Source organism: Budorcas taxicolor, chromosome 5 (assembly GCF_023091745.1).
Source record: "Budorcas taxicolor isolate Tak-1 chromosome 5, Takin1.1, whole genome shotgun sequence".
Classification (NCBI taxonomy): Eukaryota; Metazoa; Chordata; class Mammalia; order Artiodactyla; family Bovidae; genus Budorcas; species Budorcas taxicolor.
Genome location: NC_068914.1, coordinates 89421513 through 89442530, shown reverse-complemented (window position 1 = coordinate 89442530; position 21018 = coordinate 89421513). Strand labels below are relative to the sequence as shown.

General features: G+C 40.5%; 1 protein-coding gene across 1 annotated transcript in view; it reads right to left on the bottom strand.

The window, feature by feature from the left end:
- Positions 1-15487, bottom strand: part of CPM (carboxypeptidase M) — a 72396-nt gene extending 56909 nt beyond the window's left edge. The window contains exon 1 of the mRNA XM_052639668.1: positions 15328-15487. Coding sequence (XP_052495628.1) covers positions 15328-15487 — 160 coding nt within the window. The remainder of the gene's footprint in view (positions 1-15327) is intronic.
- Between the last annotated feature and the right edge of the window lie 5531 nt (positions 15488-21018).

Below are 21018 nucleotides of genomic sequence, written 5' to 3'. Positions count from 1 at the left end.
GTCTGGCATAACTATGATTTGTCTCCAAAATGACTGATTAAAAAAAAAATCTTTGTGTGATCTGTGCTCTGTGAGGGCAAAAAAGACACTATGTGCAATGCATCATTAAAATGCTTCTAGTTAAGTTGTATGATTAAAAATAAATGATCTTTTAGATTTAAATGAATAATCAGACCCAAATACGGTATTTAAATCAGAACTCTTTATGCTGATTAATTCTGATGAACTATTCTTATTTTTGAAGAAAGTAGGGAAAACCGCTAGACCATTCAGGTATGACCTAAATCAAATCCCCTATGATTATACAGTGGAAGTGAGAAATAGATTTAAGGGCCTAGATCTGATAGACAGAGTGCCTGACGAACTATGGAATGAGGTTCATGACATTGTCCAGAAGACAGCGATCAAGACCATCCCCATGGGAAAGAAATGCAAAAAAGCAAAATGACTGTCTGGGGAGGCCTTACAAATAGATGTGAAAAGGAGAGAGGTGAAAAACAAAGAAGAAAAGGAAAGATATAAGCATCTGAATGTAGAGTTCCAAAGAATAGCAAGAGATAAGGAAGCATTCTTCAGCAATCAATGCAAAGAAATAGAGGAAAAGAACAGAATGGGAAAGACTAGAGATCTCTTCAAGAAAATTAGAGATACCAAGGGAACATTTCATGCAAAGACTGTATCGATAAAGGACAGAAATGGTATGGACCTAACAGAAGCAGAAGATATTAACAAGAGGTGGCAAGAATATACAGAAGAACTGTACAGAAAAGATCTTCACGACTGAGATAACCACGATGGTGTGATCACTCATCTAGAGCCAGACATCCTGGAATGTGAAGTCAAGTGGGCCTTAGAAAACATCACTATGAACAAAGCTAGTGGAGGTGATGGGATTCCAGTTGAGCTATTTCAAATCCTGAAAGATGATGCTATGAAAGTGCTGCACTCAATATGCCAGCAAATTTGGAAAAGTCAGCAGTGGCCACAGGACTGGAAAAGCTCAGTTTTCATTCCAATTCCTAAGAAAGGCAATGCCAAAGAATGCTCAAACTACTGCACAATTGCACTCATCTCACATGCTAGTAAAGTAATGCTCAAAATTCTTCAAGCTAGGCTTCAGCAATATATGAACTATGAACTTCCTGATGTTAAAGCTGGTTTTAGAAAAGGCAGAGGAGCCAGAGATCAAATTGCCAACATCTGCTGGATCATGGAAAAAGCAAGAAAGTTCCAGAAAGACATCTACTTCTGCTTTATTGACTATGTCAAAGCCTTTGACTGTGTGGATCACAACAAACTGTGGAAAATTCTGAAAGAGATGGGAATACCAGAGCACCTGACCTGCCTCTTCAGAAATCTGTATGCAGGTCAGGAAGCAACAGTTAGAACTGGACATGGAACAACAGACTGGTTTCAAATAGGAAAAGGAATATGTCAAGGCTGTATATTGTCACCCTGCTTATTTAACTTCTATGCAGAGTACATCATAAGAAACACTGGACTGGAAGAAACACAAGCTGGAATCAAGATTGCTGGGAGAAATATCAATAACCTTAGATATGCAGATGACACCACCCTTATGGCAGAAAGAGAAAACGAACTAAAAAGCCTCTTGATGAAAGTGAAAGAGGAGAGTGAAAAAGTTGACCTAAAGCTCAACATTCAGAAAACGAAGATCATGGCATCTGGTCCCATCACTTCATGGGAAATAGATGGGGAAACAGTGGAAGCAGTGTCAGACTTTATTTTTTGTGGCTCCAAAATCACTGTAGATGGTGATTGCAGCCATAAAATTAAAAGACGCTTACTCCTTGGAAGAAAAGTTATGACCAACCTAGACAGCATATTCAAAAGCAGAGACATTACTTTGCCGACTAAGGTCCGTCTAGTCAAGGCTATGGTTTTTCCTGTGGTCATGTATGGATGTGAGAGTTGGACTGTGAAGAAAGCTGAGCGCCGAAGAATTGATGCTTTTGAACTGTGGTGTTGGAGAAGACTCTTGAGAGTCCCTTGGACTGCAAGGAGATCCAACCAGTCCATTCTGAAGGAGATCAGTCCTGGGATTTCTTTGGAAGAAATGATGCTAAAGTTGAAACTCCAGTACTTTGATGACCTCATGTGAAGAGTTGACTCATTGGAAAAGACTTTGATGCTGGGAGAGATTGGGAGCAGGAGGAGAAGGGGACGACAGAGGATGAGATGGCTGGATGGCATCACCGACTCATTGGACATGAGTCTGAGTGAACTCTGGGAGTTGGTGATAGACATGGAGGCCTGGCGTGCTGCAATTCATGGGGTCGCAAAGAGTCGGACATGACTGAGCGACTAAACTGAACTGATTCTTATTTTTGTAGATTTAATATTATGCTTTGTTGGTGTTCTGGTTTATTGACCCTGGCTTGTTTATATTTTGTCACTATTTTTCTTATTCCAGACATGGCTGTTGCACTTTACTTCTTAAAGAGAATCTTTATCGTAATGCAAAGTGAACTGTAAAATAATCAGAAATTTTCTGCGTAAAAAGCAAACCTATCAGGCAGGAATCCCTAGGATGATGACGACTCCCTTTGGGTGAAGCATGAAGTCTTTCACAAGGTAGGCCAGGTCTTCCACAATCTGCTCATCTTGCCTCCTGTCGCCCCTGCATTCTCTCCTCTCCAGCCACATTCAACTTTTGCTCCACAAGGCCCATATGCCCCTTCACCACCAGACCTTTGAACACACTATTTACAGCCTTAACTTCCACCTTTCACCTAACTCACTTCTATCCTTCAGTTCCCCTGCCATCTACTCCCCCAAGGTGAATCCTATCTGCATTCATTAGGATGTCTCTTCCTTCCCATTCACGTCTCAGATCATCAGCTCTATCAGGGCAGGGGCCACATTTGACTTCTTTACCTCTATATTTTTATGCCAGCACATGTCACAAACTATATTAAGCATTTGGTACACGTTTGCTGAATAAATTGAGTGAATCTGTCTAGAGATAGAGATTAGCTAATGCAACTTTGGGATCTATCACTTTACGGCCCTGAAACTTCACTTATAACTGCACCCAACATGGTTGGGCAGGACCTCTGCAAGGAAAGAAACATAGCTGGCCTGCTTTACTCCCTCCTTGCTTATCTCTGGAACACTTAAACTTATCATAATGCCCTTAACCAGACTCTGAGCACTAAACTCCTTCAGTGTTCTCTAATTAATGATGCTATTCTGTACCTGCAAGACAGAGGGTCAGTATATACCAGGCCTAAAGCATTGTCTAAAGTAAACAGTAATATTCATAATGGGTACCTGATACCTAGTGTGGGTATGTGTCTTGGCTGGTCACGATAGTCATGTGACTAGCTCCTGTGAAGAACTCTGGGCCTCCAAGACTCGAGTGGGCTTCTGTGAGTGGAGACAGACTTCAGGTTGGAGAGAAGCATGCATCTGTGCAACCCTCACTGAGAGCAGGTAAGCCTATGCTGACTTCTCTAGTCTTTGCTAATGTATCGTTATTCTGCGGTGCCTGCACTGTGTCTTTGCTTCATTAATCTTGTCTGTATGAGACTCTGTAGAGTCACGGGTCCTTTGGCAATTTACTAGTGGGTGGTCATGGGACCCCAAGACAGCCTACTTCTTGAACTGCTGCCCTTGAGATGTCTATGATACTGCTTTTCATCTTTTTCCTACTTCATTGCTGATTTTTTTCCTAACTCCTTTGCTGGCTTCTATTTCTATCAGACTCAAAAGATTACAGTATCCTACAGCTCTATTCTGGCCCTCTTCTATCTCTACTCTCGTTAGATTTTTTTTTTAATCATATAGGTTTCAATGCCATCTACATATTGATGACTCTCGTTTATTTCTATAGTCAAAACTTTCCTCCAGACTCCACCTATACACCTGTCTACTAGACATTCTCACTGGATATCTTTTAAGGATTTCAAATTTCTAAAAACTGTCTAAATCAGAGCTCTTTGTTTCAACCAAAACTTGTCCTTTTCTAGTGTTTTCTATCTTGGTAAATAAAACCTCAGACACTCAGCTGCCCAAGCTGGAAAACTGAAAGTCATCCTGAATTTTTTATTGTTCCCTGATCCCTGCCCACTCTCTTCCAATCCATTAGCAAGTATTGTTGGTTTTATTTTCAAAGCAAATCTCGAATCCCTCCGCTTCTCACCATTTCTAATACAGCATCTTCATCCAAAATACCACCATTAACCGGTGCCTGGATTATTACAACTGAATTATTTTCCCTTCGTCTATACTTTCCTCTTTCTAATTAACTCTCTACTTATCAGCCAAGGAGCAGAGAGCAGCAGAGGATGAGATGGTTAGATAGCACCACTGACTCAATGGATATGAATCTGAGCAAACTCCTGGAGATAGTGACAGACAGGGAAGGCTGGCGTGCCCTAGTTCATGGGGTCGCAAAGAGTCAGACACGGCTTAGCGACTGAGAACATCAACAGCAGCCAAAGTCACAATTTTTCTAAACCCACATCAGATGACATCATTTTGATGAAAACCATTCAGTAGTTTCCTGTTATCATCAGAAGAGAATTCAAACTCTTCTTTGAATCGGTGTACCAGGCACTCTATGGACTGTCCCCTGCACCCCTCTCCAGCCACACCCAAAATATTCTACCCCTGCTCTCTGTGCTCCAGTGCCACTGGCCTTGTTTCTGTTCTTGGAATACAGTAGACTCCCCTGCCCTCAAAACTTCCTCCCTCTCTGCCCACCCCTACACTGTGAGCTAGAGTATGCTGCTGAATCTGAAGGCACCTTCTGTACATTTAGAAGTATACGTTCCTAAAACTCAGAAGATGACCAGGCCCAACTAAATGCTTGTTAAGGCTACAATGTGGTATTTCCAAATTTGTCTTTTTTTTCATAAGCAGAAAGGACTTTACTGGTAACAAATGATAACCCTGCCAGGCTTATCTCTAGGACAGCAAGATTATTCAGTCTCTAAGAGTAAGTATGTTCCTCAACTGAGCAACCTGCATCTCAGCTTTAACTCCACATGCATTTGGTATTATTGGTGGTGGCTTGGTGGTTTAGTTGCTAAGTTGTGTCCAATGCTTGCGATCCCATGGACTATAGCCCTCGAGGTTCCTCTGTCCGTGGGATTCTGCAGGCAAGAATACTGGAGTGGGTTGCCATTTGGTATTATTACCAAGGTGCAAATATATTTAATTATTAATATAATGGGGAAATTTCTATGGAAGGGCTCCATGTTAAAATGATCTATACTCTCCACACGTCCCCAGGTGTCTACACTTTCACAAGAGTAAACAGTCCCCTTAAAAGAATTTTAATAGATGGGCTTGACTGAGTTACGAACAATGAACAGGGAATGAATATTTAATAGGGATTAAAAATCAAAGATGCTTTCAACCTTCAATCTGTCTACCTCTGTATTTCCAAAACCTGTACATCTTAAATCTGTAAAGCACTGCTGAGTTTGGAAGGAAAAAAAAGACTCTTAAAATTAAGGGATTCCAAGTACCTGCTTAACATTTGTGTGTGTGTGTGTGGGGGGGTGGGTGGTGGAGAGGGCTTCATCACATGGTCCTTTTCTCCTTTTTTACATTCTCTAAATACACTTGAATTATTTTTGCACTGTTCAAATAAAACCAGGGATATTTACTTAAACTCTTCTTAATGGAAAGGGGGGGTCTCTCTGTGTGTATCTCTTGTATTTACTCTTTTAACACATGTTTGGTTAGTGTCTGGGGGGCTGAGTGGAGAGGGGGATAAAACCCCTTTAGTTGACAGTGAACAGTTCAGTTATCCCCTTTACTGCCTGAAGGACACTAACATCCCTATTGCCTCCTCCTACACGCCAGTGACTCTCTGTGAGTCCTCCATTACCACTACTCCAAGTTATCATAATATTTTACTGTAGTTTGAGCAAAATACTTTATATGGCCAGAAAACAATTTCATTTTCTTGACACTTATGGGTACATACTATGTATGTAACTACATAACATTGCACAAAGTTAGATATAGTATGTGTAACTACATAAATGTCTATAAAAGTATATATAAAAATAAACATCTTATATACATACACATAGCATACTATATACTATACTGTATAAAAATGTATTTACATTAAAGTTTCCTTTACAATGCATGGGAAAACTCTTCAGCTGTGACCCTCAGGGTGCCTGTCACATATAATCAGCACATATTTGGGACTATGATACACAGATGATCAAAGCCTGGTCCCTGCCATCCAGGTGCAATAAAGACAGAGGGGCTGGAAGATGCTCAGGAAGAGTCTGCCTCTGCCCAAGCGTCTAGAAAAACGCTTCCAGGAGGAGATGACACTTTGAATTCAGCTCAATCAACGGAATAAATGATCAAGTGGTCCCCAACACCCATTCCTGCTCTGAAAATGTGGCAGTGTGCTCAACGTTCACCTGACTACATTCGTAGTACTCCTGTGCACTCTGTTGGAAAGGGGCGCCCAGTTATGTATCAGGAGGACTGTCAGCTCAGGTGACTTTGGTTGTGCTCCCTAGTATGGTTCTAGTTTCCTCAGAGAGATTTCTATCAGAGCAATTTTTTAAAACTGAGTAAACAACTCACTGAAAGCTCTTTGTTTATACAGATTGAAGGTTTGCTTTCTTCTCCCAGACTTTGTGACAGTGCCTGCATATTTGAAGGGTTTACCCTGTTGTTAATGCCTTTATACCCTACCATGAAGGCTGTTATCTTCAGGAAGCTCTGGGGAGGTTCAGGAGCCTAAGGAGCCTAAGTCTGAGGAGCCAGTTTGAAGCCAACTTGTTTGAAGTTGGTGGCATTTTTGTGATGCCATGGAGACTAAACCTCCAGTTGAGCTGTTGATAGAGTTATGTATGTGAAAGGCCACAGACCAGAAAATGTGCATTTTTTAACCATCTGACATGCAGCAGTCCTTACAAAACAGGCATGGGAAAACTCTTTTAATGTGGAACTTATGTCTTTTTTTGTATTTTTTATTTAATGTCTGTTTATTTGCACACAAACTCAAATAAGGATTTCCTACCCTCTCAGCAAGCTACTATCTTATCTTGCATTGAATGACTACAGAGCTAGAAAGAATACCAATTGCTTTAAATCATTAGATAGGAAGTTCCAATTTAATTTCTTTCCATTAACCCAAATGCATGTTGGTATTTGGCATAATCTTTAAAAATTTAACTTTATAATAACCTATAAGGGAAAAGAATCTGAAATATATATATACACACACACACATTTTATGTACATATAAACTAAATCACTTTGCTGCACACCTGAAATACAATATTGTAACTCAACTATACTTCAATTTTTTTTTTACTGTAATATCCTTATCTTACTTTCTGACTTTGTATTCTTTGAGAAAGGGACACTCTAAATGCACAAAATAAAGGAAGGAAACAGGGTGAACAGCAGTTAGTTCTCAACTCTAGGTTCTATTTGTCACTGTGGTGTTACCTCCAGACACACAGCTTTTTGGTTAAGAACAGAAACCACATACCTTTTGGATGCTGGCTACACAAATCGGAAGAGGGTTCTTATCAGCTCTCTGCGTCTGTGGTTTTAGACAAACAGTTCTAAACCCTATCAATTGATGCCTCTTTTCATACCCAATATTTTGCAACTCTTCCTTTATTTACTATGCTGGCATAAAATTCACAGAAAATATTTGCCTATGTAATTTCAAAAAGATTTATATATCAAGGAAAAATAAAAAGAAAGCAATTTATAATAAAACATTATCAATATGTAAATACTTGGGCACCATCCACTAAAAGACACAATGAAAAAGATGCTTATATCAATTCTTGAGACCCACAGTGAAGGCATTTATTACAAATGTAGACTGATAGAGCTGTGTGCCCACTGGTGTCAGGATTTTATGTGAAATATCTCAAAATCAAGTTCAGAGAAAAACATAATAAAATTTTCCTCAATTTACCTACAGTTACATCCCTGGAAAGTTTGTTACATATTAAAATTGTGAAGGAAAATATTTTGCATTTGTAAATAAAAGAATTGGTTCTAGGTTCAGATGATGGTAAGCTTGTCTTTCACTTATGGAAGACATTAGAAAGTACGGGGGACGATTTTTCACTATGCATGACAATTCTGTGTATTGTTAACACCACCAGGAGGATGCATTATCAGCAAGGTCCCCCATCCAAAGACGTCCAAGTTATGGCCTAAACCGCCCCTCAATTTTCAAAATTCCCCCTAGGGGGCGGTACTGCTTTTAATGAGAAACACTATTAGCAACTCCGGAGATGGCATTTAGGTGGGTGGGTGTCCCCAAAGTGTGCAAACCAGAACTTCAGACTTCTCCTTTTGCCTCATAATCAAACAGTTTTGGTATAAAGAAAAAAATTAAGTCTACACCAAAATATGGAATTCACACTGCTTTGGATGAAATTGCAAATATTGAAAGGGGGTCAAGGAATTCTACAAACTATCACTCAGCACATAAAAAACCATTTAAAACAGACCTTTTCTTGGATGATACAGTATGTTCGTCAACTTTTTCAGAATCATAGGGATCGGGGCAAGGGGAGAGGCAAGGATGTGTGGGGTAAGGGGAAGGGACAAAAAGAGAGAAAGGTAACGGGAGAAACTTTTCACTTCAGCAAAGTGCTTTTAAGGGTTCACTATTGGGCAAGACAGACTTTGGTTTCAATCACTCCTCTGTCATTTACTGACTATGGATGATTCATTCAATCTCAATTCTTCCCATGTGAACTGAAGGGTAATAATGGTATTTCACACTCTTACTAGAGTGATTAGGTGAGGTGTATATGTAAAGTGCTAGGTAAAGAGTAAAATTCAATCAATGTTGGCTGTCACTATCCTTTAAGTTTCAAATGGCCCTAGAGTATTGGTGTTTGGATATATTTGACATTTGGAACAAAAATTGTTCCTAGACGCAAGAAGCAGAGTAAAATTCTGTTATTTTTTTGGAAATTCTATCTCATCCTCTTCAAACATCATCCTACAAATATGGTGGAAATCTAAATCATTTCATTGTAAGAAAAAAAAGCAGTGTTGTTAACAAACTGAGTGGTTATAAAACAAGGCTGATATTCCTAAGATGTTTCAGAAAAGGACTTTACATTTCAAGTTAAAGAAGGAGAAAGGCGAACTCAGTGTAACCTGAAACCACAACATGTATATTACAGCTGAAATTCCTAGATTTTAGTGGTCTTCTTGGTATTTGGTCCTCAATATGTCAGTATTTACATCACAAAAAGCATCTTAAGCAGGATCTCAAGCACACTGGCTGTCCGATCACACCTGAGAAATGAACAGAGTGACAGAAAACTGAATACGGTGGCAAAAGTCTCAAATACAATGTTCCTTTCTGAGGGTAAATTGCTAGCCAATGGTAGACAATGAGAGATAGAGATAGTAGTAGTCCAGGGTAGTAGACAATGAGAGATCTATATACGGAAACACAGTGCAACTCTTTGGGGCTGGAATCCAAGCCAAATTTTAGGAAGATTTTTAAGCACATGCAATGTTATGAAGATTCCTGGCAGAGAAATTCAATAAAATATCTGTTGAAGGAATATAGGACAGTGAGAGTTCGTGAGGTAAATGCATGAGAAATAAATTCTCCTTTATACTTTAAAGAATCATGAAAACAGTTATCTTTCATCATCATCAAAACACTTAGCATATCTACCTTCTTAGCAAATGTTAAAGTAAACAATATTGTTAACTATAGGCACTCCCCCATACAGTAGATCTCTAGGACATATTCATCCTGATGACCGAAACTCTGTACCCTTTGGTAAATACTACAGAAATCTTTAAAGCCACTAATGCCTGATTTATCATTGATATAAGATTTAGAAGAGTTAAGCATACATTTCTTGTGCGATTATCAAATCAATACACTCTTTTAGGAAATAAGTTTGGTTACATGTATCAAATACATAAAACTGCTTTAAGCGCTGGTAATTTCCTTTTTAGAAATGTATCCTCAATAGCAGGTCTTATCCTGAACGGCAGTGCTTATGTAATACTTTACCATGCTCCAGGAATTATTCTAACCACCCAGGGTCACACTGCTACAAAATAGAGAATCTAGAATTTGAACTTGGGCCTTGTGGTTACCAAGCCTGTGTGCACTCTGACAACTTCAGTTGTCTTAGCTACAAAGATGTTCTCTATGGCATTAAAATTTTTTTTAATTAATTTATTTTTAATTGAAGGATAATTGCTTTACAATATTGTGTTGGTTTCTGCCATATATCAACATGAATCAGCCATTGGTATACATATGTCCCCTCCCTTTTGAGCCTCCATTTTTTTTTTAATAACAGGAAAAGTTTAGAAACAAATGAAATGTTCATCAGTGGGGTCTAAGTTAAATAAACAGTAGTACATCCATTGATAGGACACATAGCAGGCATTAAAAGTTAAGTTTTAGAAATATGTTTGCACAGGCAAGCAAGTCATTTGGCTCAGTGGAAGGGGAGAAAGACACAAAGGGCATATAGTCTTTCAAGTTTACTACATGTTTCCTTTGGATGGTGAGATTTTAATTTTCTTCTTGGTGCTTTGTTATAACTTCCCAAATTTCTAAATGAACTTGAGTTCCTTTTGTACTCAGAAAAAAGATTGCTCATAACAAATTTCTGTCCAGATCAGCATGGCCCAAAATGCAGTGCAAGTCATATGTAATTTAAAATGTTTTAGAAACCACAACCATGTTAACAAAATTAAAACCAGGTGAAGTTAATTTTTAAATATGTCTTATTTCGCCTATATATTTAAAATATATTACATTTTAACAAGGAATCAATATAAAATATTAATGGACTATTTTCCTTTTTGGAACTAAAATCCTCAGAGTCACTTTTGCTGCTGCTGCTGCTAAGTCACTTCAGTCGTGTCCGACTCTGTGCGACCCCATAGTCAGCAGCCCCCCAGGTTCCCCCATCCCACTTGCCTAGATTCTCCAGGCAAGAACACTGGAGTGGGTTGCCATTTCCTTCTCCAATGCATCAAAGTGAAAAGGGAAAGTGAAGTCGCTCAGTCGCGTCCGACCCTCAGCGATCCCATGGACTGCCACCTACCAGGCTCCTCTGTCCATGGGACACTTTTAGCTGGTCTTAATTTGGTCTGGTCACATTTCAACTGCTCAATAGACAAGTGGCAACTAACTACTGCGTTGGATCTTGGCAGAAGCTTTATTTTCAGATCAAATGTGCCCAAAACATGACTCTGAAACTCTCCACTAACTACCACAATCTCCATGCAACCACATCTATGTGGAACTGTTTCCTTGATGAGAAAGAAGTGCTTGAGACCTAACACTTGTCAGCTGTGTGATCTTCAGCAAGTTAACTGACTTATCTGTACCTCATTGGACCCATTCCGTAAATGATGTTAATGCCTACTTTGAGATGTTGAGATTTAAAAAACGTATTAAAACACCCAATATGTGGAAAGCACTTTATAACATATTGTTATCTAATCCTTGATCTTTGCAACCTTCCTTATTCAGATAAAGGTTAGACTTAGCAAGAGGAAAGACAAGATTCTTAGAATAGATGTAGGAAATCTTATTTTAAATGGTCCTAGAACTAATTTGAGGGGACGTGAAGAGAAAAGCTGGGGAGTCTATTGATACAACAAATACATTTGTATTTTAAAGGGGGCTATCTGATGGCAGGACACAAATGGCCTACTTTTCTGCTTGAAGACTTTCCTCTGGCAAATATTCAAGCCACTAAACAAACATAAAAATCACTGAATATGTGCCAAACACACTCGACAAAGGGAGTAGGAATAATTAAAAAGATAGAAGATACTTACAGTATTGTGATGATGATTTTTGCCATACATCAACATGAATCAGTCACAGGTATAATGTGTTCCCCCATTCTGAACCCCGATTCTACCCCCTCCCCACCCCTGTCCCTCTGGGTTGTCCCAGAGCACTGGCTTCGGGTGGCCTGCTTCATGAATCAAATTTGCACTGGTCATCTATTTTACATATGGTAATATACGTGTTTCAACACCATTCTCTCAAATCATCCCACCCTCTCCTTGTCCTACAGGGCCCAAGTCTGTTCTTTATATCTGTGTCTCTTGCTGCTCTGTATGTAGGACTGTCATTACCATCTTTCTAAATTCCAAATATATGTGTTAATATATAGTATCTGTGTTTCTCTTTCTGACCTGCTTCACTCTGTATAATAGACTCCAGTTTCATCCACCACATTAAAGTTGACTCAAATGTGTTATTTTTAATAGCTGAGTAATATTCCATTGTGTATATGTGCCACAGCTTGCTTATCCATTCATCTGCTGATGGACATCTAGGTTGCTTCCATGTCCTAGCTATTGTAAATAGTGCTGCAATGAACACTGGGGTACATGTGTCTCAATTCTGGTTTCCTCAGGGTGTATGCCCAGCAGTGGGATTGCTGGGTCATACAGTAGTTCTACTCTCCACACTCTTCTCCACAGTGGCTGTACCAGTTTGCATTCCCACCAACAGTGTAAGAGGGTTCCCTTTTCTGCACACCCTCTCCAGTGTTTATTGTTTGTAGACTTTTTGATGACGGCCATTCTGATTGGTGTGAGATGGTACCTCATTGTGGTTTTGATTTGCATTTCTCTAATAATGAATGATGTTGTATGCAGAGCTTTTGTGTAGGTTTCCAACATTTCAAAATTAAAAACTGGAAAAATAATCAACTATAATAGAAGGCCATTAATCATGACATGCAATTTTTTTAGCATCACTGTTTTATAACAGAGGCCACCAGAAACTATATAGATGGCTCAAAGATGAATGACTAAGAAATTAATATAATCAATGTAAAATATTATCTAGCAACCAATTCCGGAGAAGGCGATGGCACCCCACTCCAGTACTCTTGCCTGGAAAATCCCATGGACAGAGGAGCCTGGTAGGCTGTGGTCCATGGGGTCGTGAAGAGTCGGACACGACTAAGCGACTTCACTTTCACTTTCATGCATTGGAGAAGGAAATGGCAACCCACTCCAGTGTTCTTGCCTGGAGAATCCCAGGGATGGGGGAGCCTGGTGGGCTGCCGTCTATGGGGTCACAGAGAGTCAGACACGACTGAAGTGACTTAGCAGCAGCAGCAACCAATTCACACTAGCAAACCATTCAATTCATAGAAATACATAATGAAATGATATGAACTGGGAGAAAGAAAGCAGACTATAATCCATGATCACAGCAGTGAAAATACATGTGACAGGCATTTACAAAAGCTAAAAATAAATTGGCAAGGTAGAAATATTACTTTCCCTTCTAGGTAAGCTGTCCACATTCATAATAAAAAAAGAAAAATAAATAACACATATGGTAAATCATGTTTGCTAAGTAAGCATCTTACATCAGAGGGCAAGACAGCCAGGGAAAACTGTCCATCTAGCAAAAAGAGTACCAACAATCATACAAGGGTGCCCTGGCAACCAGCTCCCAGTTACCAGTGCACAGTTTAACCTCTGGCTCGGAACCCAATAGCAGATTTGGGATTTTTCTTAATCAGAGTAATGATTCAGAGCATACTCAATACAAACCTTTGACCTAAACTAGCATCACTGTAGTTTTTACATGATAATTCCCCAGTCCTTTAACTACAAGAGTGCACACAGGTAAAAACAGTTAAGCTTGCTGGCTTTCATTATTGCTGTAGTCTGATAGCATGCAGGGTAGATCAAAATAGCTGGTTGACATTGAGAGAGTCCCTGATTTTCTTGCACAAGCACTTTGTGCTTGAAAAAATAGAAGCTAACTCATTTAGTACTTAAAAATTAACAACATTCACATTGCCTTGTGGTTTAAATGATGACTGAACAATAACTCAAGTCAGCTGTGCTCTGTATTTCCTTTATTGATATAATTAGTATTCTTAGATCTTTTAAAGTTGCTCTTCTTTACCCCTAGGGGAAAACAATTTCAAAAGGCTATATACATATGCTGATTCAAGATATGCTTTCTCATACATTCAGTCTCTATAATTTTGGATTATAGAGCAATATAGAATAATTCTGGCACCAACTCTTTAGCAATGCTGTTTAAAAACAAAGATGCCATTACACACAAGCCTAGGATTTTTCTGTTGCATTGCATATAACCAAACTTATGGAACACTGCTTACAATATAAACCACGGCCTTAAGTTTTTGGGAAATGATTACTTCAGAAGATGGTGTTTAAGAGACTGCCAAATTGGCTGAAAAACACAGAGCTAAAATTCAGTTGGGGTTGAAACACACCTTATAAAGAGTTGAGATCCAAGAGACTCGTGCACAGATCTTTGATTTACCACTCATTTTGCAGGACTTAAAACCAAAAGAACAGATTTGCAGATTGTTAAAGTATTATTCTGGTGTGGGAAAAAAAAGAAGAGTTGAGATCCAAATTACATACACTTGACAAAACTTAAGTATTTAGTCAACTGGTATGTTTTGGGGGAAGTACCAATATAAGATTAATAATATGTGGTAAAATTATTTGCCTTTTCCCCCAAATATTTAAGCCTTGAAGCAGAATGATCTGAATGCCAATCCTGGTTATAAAACTAACTCGTGATCTGGGTGTTCTTGGGCAAGATACTAATTTCACTATGATTCAGTTTTCCTATCTACTAAAAAAGAATTAATATAATATACATTTTAATGTTTATACTCAATATATGGCTTCCAAATTAAAATATTTAAATGATGAGCATGAAAATACTAGGAGCAATACCAGTCACTGCTATGGTACACTTATTATTCAACAATTGTCTTATTCCAATGAATAATTTTTAAAAGCCTTTTAATCAGTACCAGAGTCACTTTATTTTTTACATAACTTTAAGCCATATATACACGATATAGAAATCTCACCAATAGAACTGCACTATTTCGATTTAAAAGAGACTTGAAGACAGGATCCTAACAGTCTGAATCATATTTAAAGAAGCCATCAAAAAGGGAAACTTGAGATGGGTAAACAGACTTTCTTTGCAAAAGTTTATCTAGAGAACTAAAGGCTAAAATATTCATTCCAAGAAATCTGTCTGCAAAATCCAAAATCAGAACGCCATTCTCGCAAAGCATTCAATGACACCGAATGACAGCGGAGACACTTAGTAAAATTCAGATCTTAGTACTCCCCTGACAAAAAGCAACGCAACACACAAAGGAAGAAACAATCTACGCGCAAGACAGTGATGGATTCGCCTGGAGCCCCTATGAGTAGCTTCATAGAAAGGGGACAGGAAGCTAAGGTATATTTGATGAATGAAACTGAGGACTAGGGGTTTTGAAAAGTGCAGGAGACACACCCTACCTTGCACAGATTTCCCGATACTGTGTAAGTGAGTGATAGAACTGTAGTTTTGGGCAACATTCTTCAGAAACGCTTCCATCTCTGGCTGGTGGTGGTAGCTGAAGTCCAGGGCAGCTACCGCAGGCATCAGCAGCCCTAGCCAGAGGCGGGCGCAGTCCATGTTCTAGAGATGAATAAAAATAATAAAGCTGAGCAGATAAAGCAGGCAGTGGGGTGGAGGGAAAATGTGAATGCTACTAGCTCCCGCTCTGCTCTCTAGTATCAGATCTCCCGACACTAAAGCTCGCTGCTTCCGAAAGAGGTAAAAGTTGGAAGCAACACCATCGGGAGTTAGCGTACCCAGAGCACCGGCAGCCCCAGGTGCCCACCATCCCGTAGCCCACCCAGCCCCTCCCCCAGTCCCCACCACCCTCCATCGCCCGTCAGTCGCAGCAGCTGCGCCTGACCCCGCACGCCCCAAACCTCACCCCTGCCCAGGCGCACACCGCCGCCTGGCTGCGGCCGCTTCCCGAGACCAGACATTATAGCTGGGCCAGGGGGGCGGGCGCGCTCAGGTCCCGCCCTCGACATCTGACTGACGTCGCTTTGGCCCACTCAGACACCGCCCGAGGCACTCCGGGGCGGGGTCTAGCTTGGCGACCCGGGCACCTCTGCCTGCTTCTCACCTGACCCCCCCGGCGCCCACGCGGCGCGAGGATTCCAGGGCGCGGCGGCTTGTACCGAGGCGCGGCAGAGCTTCCCGAAACTGAGTTACCTTGCGCGGTCTTAGTTTTCGCTGGCGCCCTAGGTTGAAAGTATCCTCACCTCGGCCAGGGCTCCGTCCGATGTAGGGATCCCCTGCGCTCCGCCCAACAGCTGCAGCAAGGGCTGGGACTGCTCGCGTTGGGCGGTGCGGGCCGGCAAGCCCGGGGCTCACCTGGAGCCACACGATGAGCCGTGAGTCCCGGGCGGCCGCAGCTGCAGGCGGGCTCTTATGCTCTTCCACTCGCCAGGGCCACGCTCTCAGACGCTCCAGGCGCCCCCAGCCCTGCGGTCGCGTGGCGTTTCAGAACGTGTGTTCAGAAGTTTTAAATGGATCTTGTGGAGTCCAGGAAATTTTCCGACAAATATTTATAGTGTATGAAAGAAAGAGAAAGTCGCTCAGTCTTGTCCGACTCTTGGCGACCCCATGGACACTATACAGTCCGTGGGATTCTCCAAGCCAGAGTAAAGGAGTCTGTAGCCGTTGCCGTCTCCAAGGGCTTTTCCCAACCCAGTAGGCCTCCCTCACTGCTGGCAGATTCTTTACCAGCTGAGCCACCAGGGAAGTTTGACTAAATCAAAGTTAAATTGAACACTGACAACCTGGAAACCATGTGTGAGAAGGCATCAGAGTCATCATTGTAATGTCGACGCTTCCTCCACCAACGCTGCCCAGGTCAGCTTCAGGGCCTAAAATGCTTCTTTCTGGAAGGATGGAATGGTCTGTGTTTGCACTAGCGACAGCAAGGACTTGACCAAAACCTGAGAGGGTGTGTGGGGAGGGCAAACACCTCACACACCTGTTATGCATTATCTGTCAGGGTAACAGGAAACTTGTGCCAACGGCCCAGTAAATGTAAAACGTTTGAAAAGCACTGATTTAGGATAACATTCTCCTTTAACAGACTAAAAACAGTAGTGCCAGGGCACTACCCCAGACGAATTAAACAGAATTTCTGAGGCCTGGGAATGTGAATGGAATGTGCCTTCCAGAGTTGAAAATTGCTAGTCACTCTTCTTTGTGATAGATAGATAGACCAAGCATTTAGGAACCTTCCCAGGAGGCAGAGTAGAGAGGTTTAAGAGCATCATCATCTGGGTTTCTGTCCTTGCTCTGACACTCATTGGTTGTGTCAACTCACTGTACCTTAGTTTCCTAGTCTGTAAGATGGAAATGATCATTGTACTTACCTAAATAACTGGGAGATGTCTATTAAGTAAATAACCTAGTTTAATTCATACATCTTTAAGCAAAATTTCTAAGAGGTGGAAAATCTTATGATGATGTTGTTGAGTTGCTGAGCGGACTCAAAAAAAAAAGGTGTGCAGCAGTTACTCTTCTATTATTTCTACTGTATGACTTTAAGAAGTTCTTTGTCATTCATTCGTCAGGGTCCTGAAAGGAGGTGGAATAGGGTTGAGGAGATTAAATTTAGGCAAGATAATTGTAAAGAATGGGGAAGGGAACTGTCAAGGATTCCTGATCTGATGTTAAAAATCATACATTTGGTACAGAAGCAAGTGGCAGTTATGTGATTTCTTTTAGCGGTGACGTGGCTGGAGACTGGAGAAGATGTAGCTTGGTCCATACTGGGATGGAGATTGCCAGGGTTCTTATTCCAGATAAACAAAGGAGTGAGGTATAGTTGAAATTGCTGTGCTTGGGGTTCATAGTCGGTAGGAAGAGAAGCAAATTCAGGAGAAAGCCAATCAGAGAAAGGAGGTAGGGAGAATAGGGATTTGAGGGCTGAAGGTCCAGAACCTAGCCACTCAAAGTATGGTCCAGACAACATTGACATCACCTGGGAGTTTGCTGGAAATGCAGAATCCTTTGTTTCACTCCAAACCTACTGAATCAGAGCGTACATTTAAATAAGATTTCCAGATGATCCCTGAAGTGAAGTTGCTCAGTCGTGTCCGACTCTTTGTGACCCCATGGACTGTAGCCTATCAGGCTCCTCCGTCCATGGGATTTTCCAGGCAAGAGTGCTGGAGTGGATTGCCATTTCCTTATGTACATTCAAATTTTATTTGCAGTGGTCTACAGGTCAAAAAGGCTTAGTGTTAGAGTGTGAAAGATATGGAGGTATATAAGGTTGGCATAAAAGATTAAAACACTACAGTTAACACAGGTGATCTTTCTAAGCACGACACCACTATAGGTAAAACCATAATAAGGCAGATAATTTCACATCATAAAAATGTATACATTTTATTCAGGAAATCTCAAAGGTTACCAGAAAAATTGCAAACTGGAAGAATTGATAGCCCTTACAAAATCAAGAAAGGGCAAGGACATTAATAGGCAGTTCACCAAAGAAGTAATACAAATGGTCAATAAACATAGTAAAAGTTACTAACCTGCTTAGCAATCAAAGAATTACACATTAGAAGGGCAAAGTAATACTTTGTTTTGCTTATCACCAAGAAAGATTAAAAAATTGATGGTACCTAGAAATGGACAGGATCTGGGAAAATGACATTCCTGCTATTTTAATGGTACTATAAATTGCTACAATATTTCTGGGAGGAAATCTGGGGAATGGACATAAAAATTTAAAATATGCTCTTCTTTGATAAAAACTTAAGCTATAGAAGTAGTTTGGAGGAGTGTTAAATTTATATGTTAGGATATTTATAAGCACCACTGTTTTTTAACTTTTTGCTTTGTATTGGGGTATAGCCGATTGACAATGTTGTGATAATTTCACAACAAAGGGACTCACCCATACATATACATGTATCCATGTATCCATTCTCCCCAGACTCCCCTCCCATCCAGGCTTCTGCATAACATTGAGCCGAGTTTGTGAAAGCACCTGTTTTCAACTGTGACAAAGTAGATAAACAATGGCAGGTTGATTATATCAGTGGTTCTCAACTGGGGGTTAATAGTGGCCACAGGTGACATTTGGGAATAGGTGTGAAATATTTTTGATTGACTTGGGGTGGGGGAGGAGGACAGTGCTATTGGCATCTAGTGGGTAGAGGGCAGGAATGCTGCTAAACATTCTTCGGTGACAACACAGCCTCCCACAACAAAGAATTTACTAGCCCCAAATTCTGGTGTTGAGACTGAGAGACCTTGGGTTAGATGAAGAATATTATAGCCTTCAGTTCAGTCGCTCAGTCGTGTCTAGCTCTTTGCACCCCCATGGACTGCAACACGCCAGGCTTGCTTGTCCATCACCAACTCCTGGAACTTGCTCAAATTCGTGTCCATCAAGTCAGTGATGCCATCCAACCATCTCATCCTCTGTTGTCCCCTTCTCCTCCTGCCTTCAATCTTTCTCAGCATCAGGGTCTTTTCCAATGAGTCAGGTGGCCAAAGTATTGAAGTTTCAGCTTCAGCATCAGTCCTTCCAATGTATATTCAGAGCTGATTTCCTTTAGGATGGACTGGTTTGATCTCCTTGAAGCCTTACAATAAATTATTTTTTCAGTCATATTGATGATGTGGGTCTGTATTTATTGGCTTGGAAAGATAAGTTATTGAGTGGCAAAAAGAAGATTGTAAAAGTAAATGAATAGTCAATTCCCACTTTGGAAAGCAAGCCAACAAACAGAACTATTCCTAGCAAAAAGTTTAAAGGGTTACAAACTGCTGAGTGGTAAGCTTTGAGTTGCAAGGTTCTGATTTTTCTTTTAAAATCTTTCTGTATTTTCTGAAAACAAGTTGCAGTTATACATGTGTTACTTCTTTTCATCAGAAAAACAATGAAGGCATTTTCACCTGAAAGAGCAAAAAGCACAGAAGTGTCAGAGATAGACAATTCTCAATGAAGACAAGGTCTAAACTTTCTTTGGAGTGAATTACAGAAGCGAAGAAGGACATTGGAAATGGGATATTAAGGAATTTTAAAAGCTTGGGGAGCAGGTGGATGATGCTGTCATGGGACTCTGAAATTCCCTAAGGTAGTGGCAGGAATCAGAGCAGAAGGGAAGACTATAGTGAATATTTTGTTGCTGTCGTTGTTTAGTCACTAGGTCGTGTCCAACTCTTTTGCAACCCTATGGACTGTAGCCCACTAGGCTCCTATGTCCATGGGATTTCCTGGGGAAGAATACTGGACTGGGTTATCATTTCCTTCTCCAGGGGATCTTCCCCACCCAGGGATGGAACCCCTGCCTCCTGCATTGGCAGGCATATTCTTTATCACTAAGCCACCAGGGAAGCCTGGTGACTAGTGACTATAGTCAGGGGTTAAATACCACAATAACTGTCAACAAGAATGGGCAGACCAGTGAAACTAGACTTTGTGACCTTCAATCTTGCTTTTCCTTTCTTTCAAAAGTGTCACAAGAAAATATGAACAAGGTAAAGAAATATTTAAAATCTACAAATTCCACTTACCCAGTAACAACAATTCTGAAAATATATTTAGGCATTAAGTAGTCCCCTAATGCAGTATACTTGCTTCTGATATTTTACCCTTATACACAGTAAACGGTCTTAGAACTAAATTCTTGAGCACATCCTTATTTCTTTAGGATCAATTCTTAGACATGCAGTTTTAAATATTTGGCCAAACTGTATTCTGATAAAATGTCAAAAGTATAATTTTAAAATGTTCAAAAAATTCTCACACAGAGTAAAAGTACAGAGAAAACATAGGTCAAGTTTTTATTTTTAAAAAAATAATTTTACTTATTTATTTATTCTTGGCTATGCTGGGTCTTCTTTGCTACGTGGGCTGTTCTCTGGTTGCAGTACAGGGACTTCTCACTTCTGCGACTTCTGTTACGGAGCACACGCTCCAGGCACTCAGGGTCAGTAGTTGTGGCTCCCAGGCTCCAGAGCACAGACTCAGTAGTTTTGGCACACAGGCCTCGTTTGTTTCACGACATGTAGGATCCTCCCAGACCAGGGATAGAACCTGTGTCTCCTGCCTTGGCAGGTGGACTCCACCCCTGAGCCACCAGGGAAGCCCTAGGTCAAGTTTTTCTTTT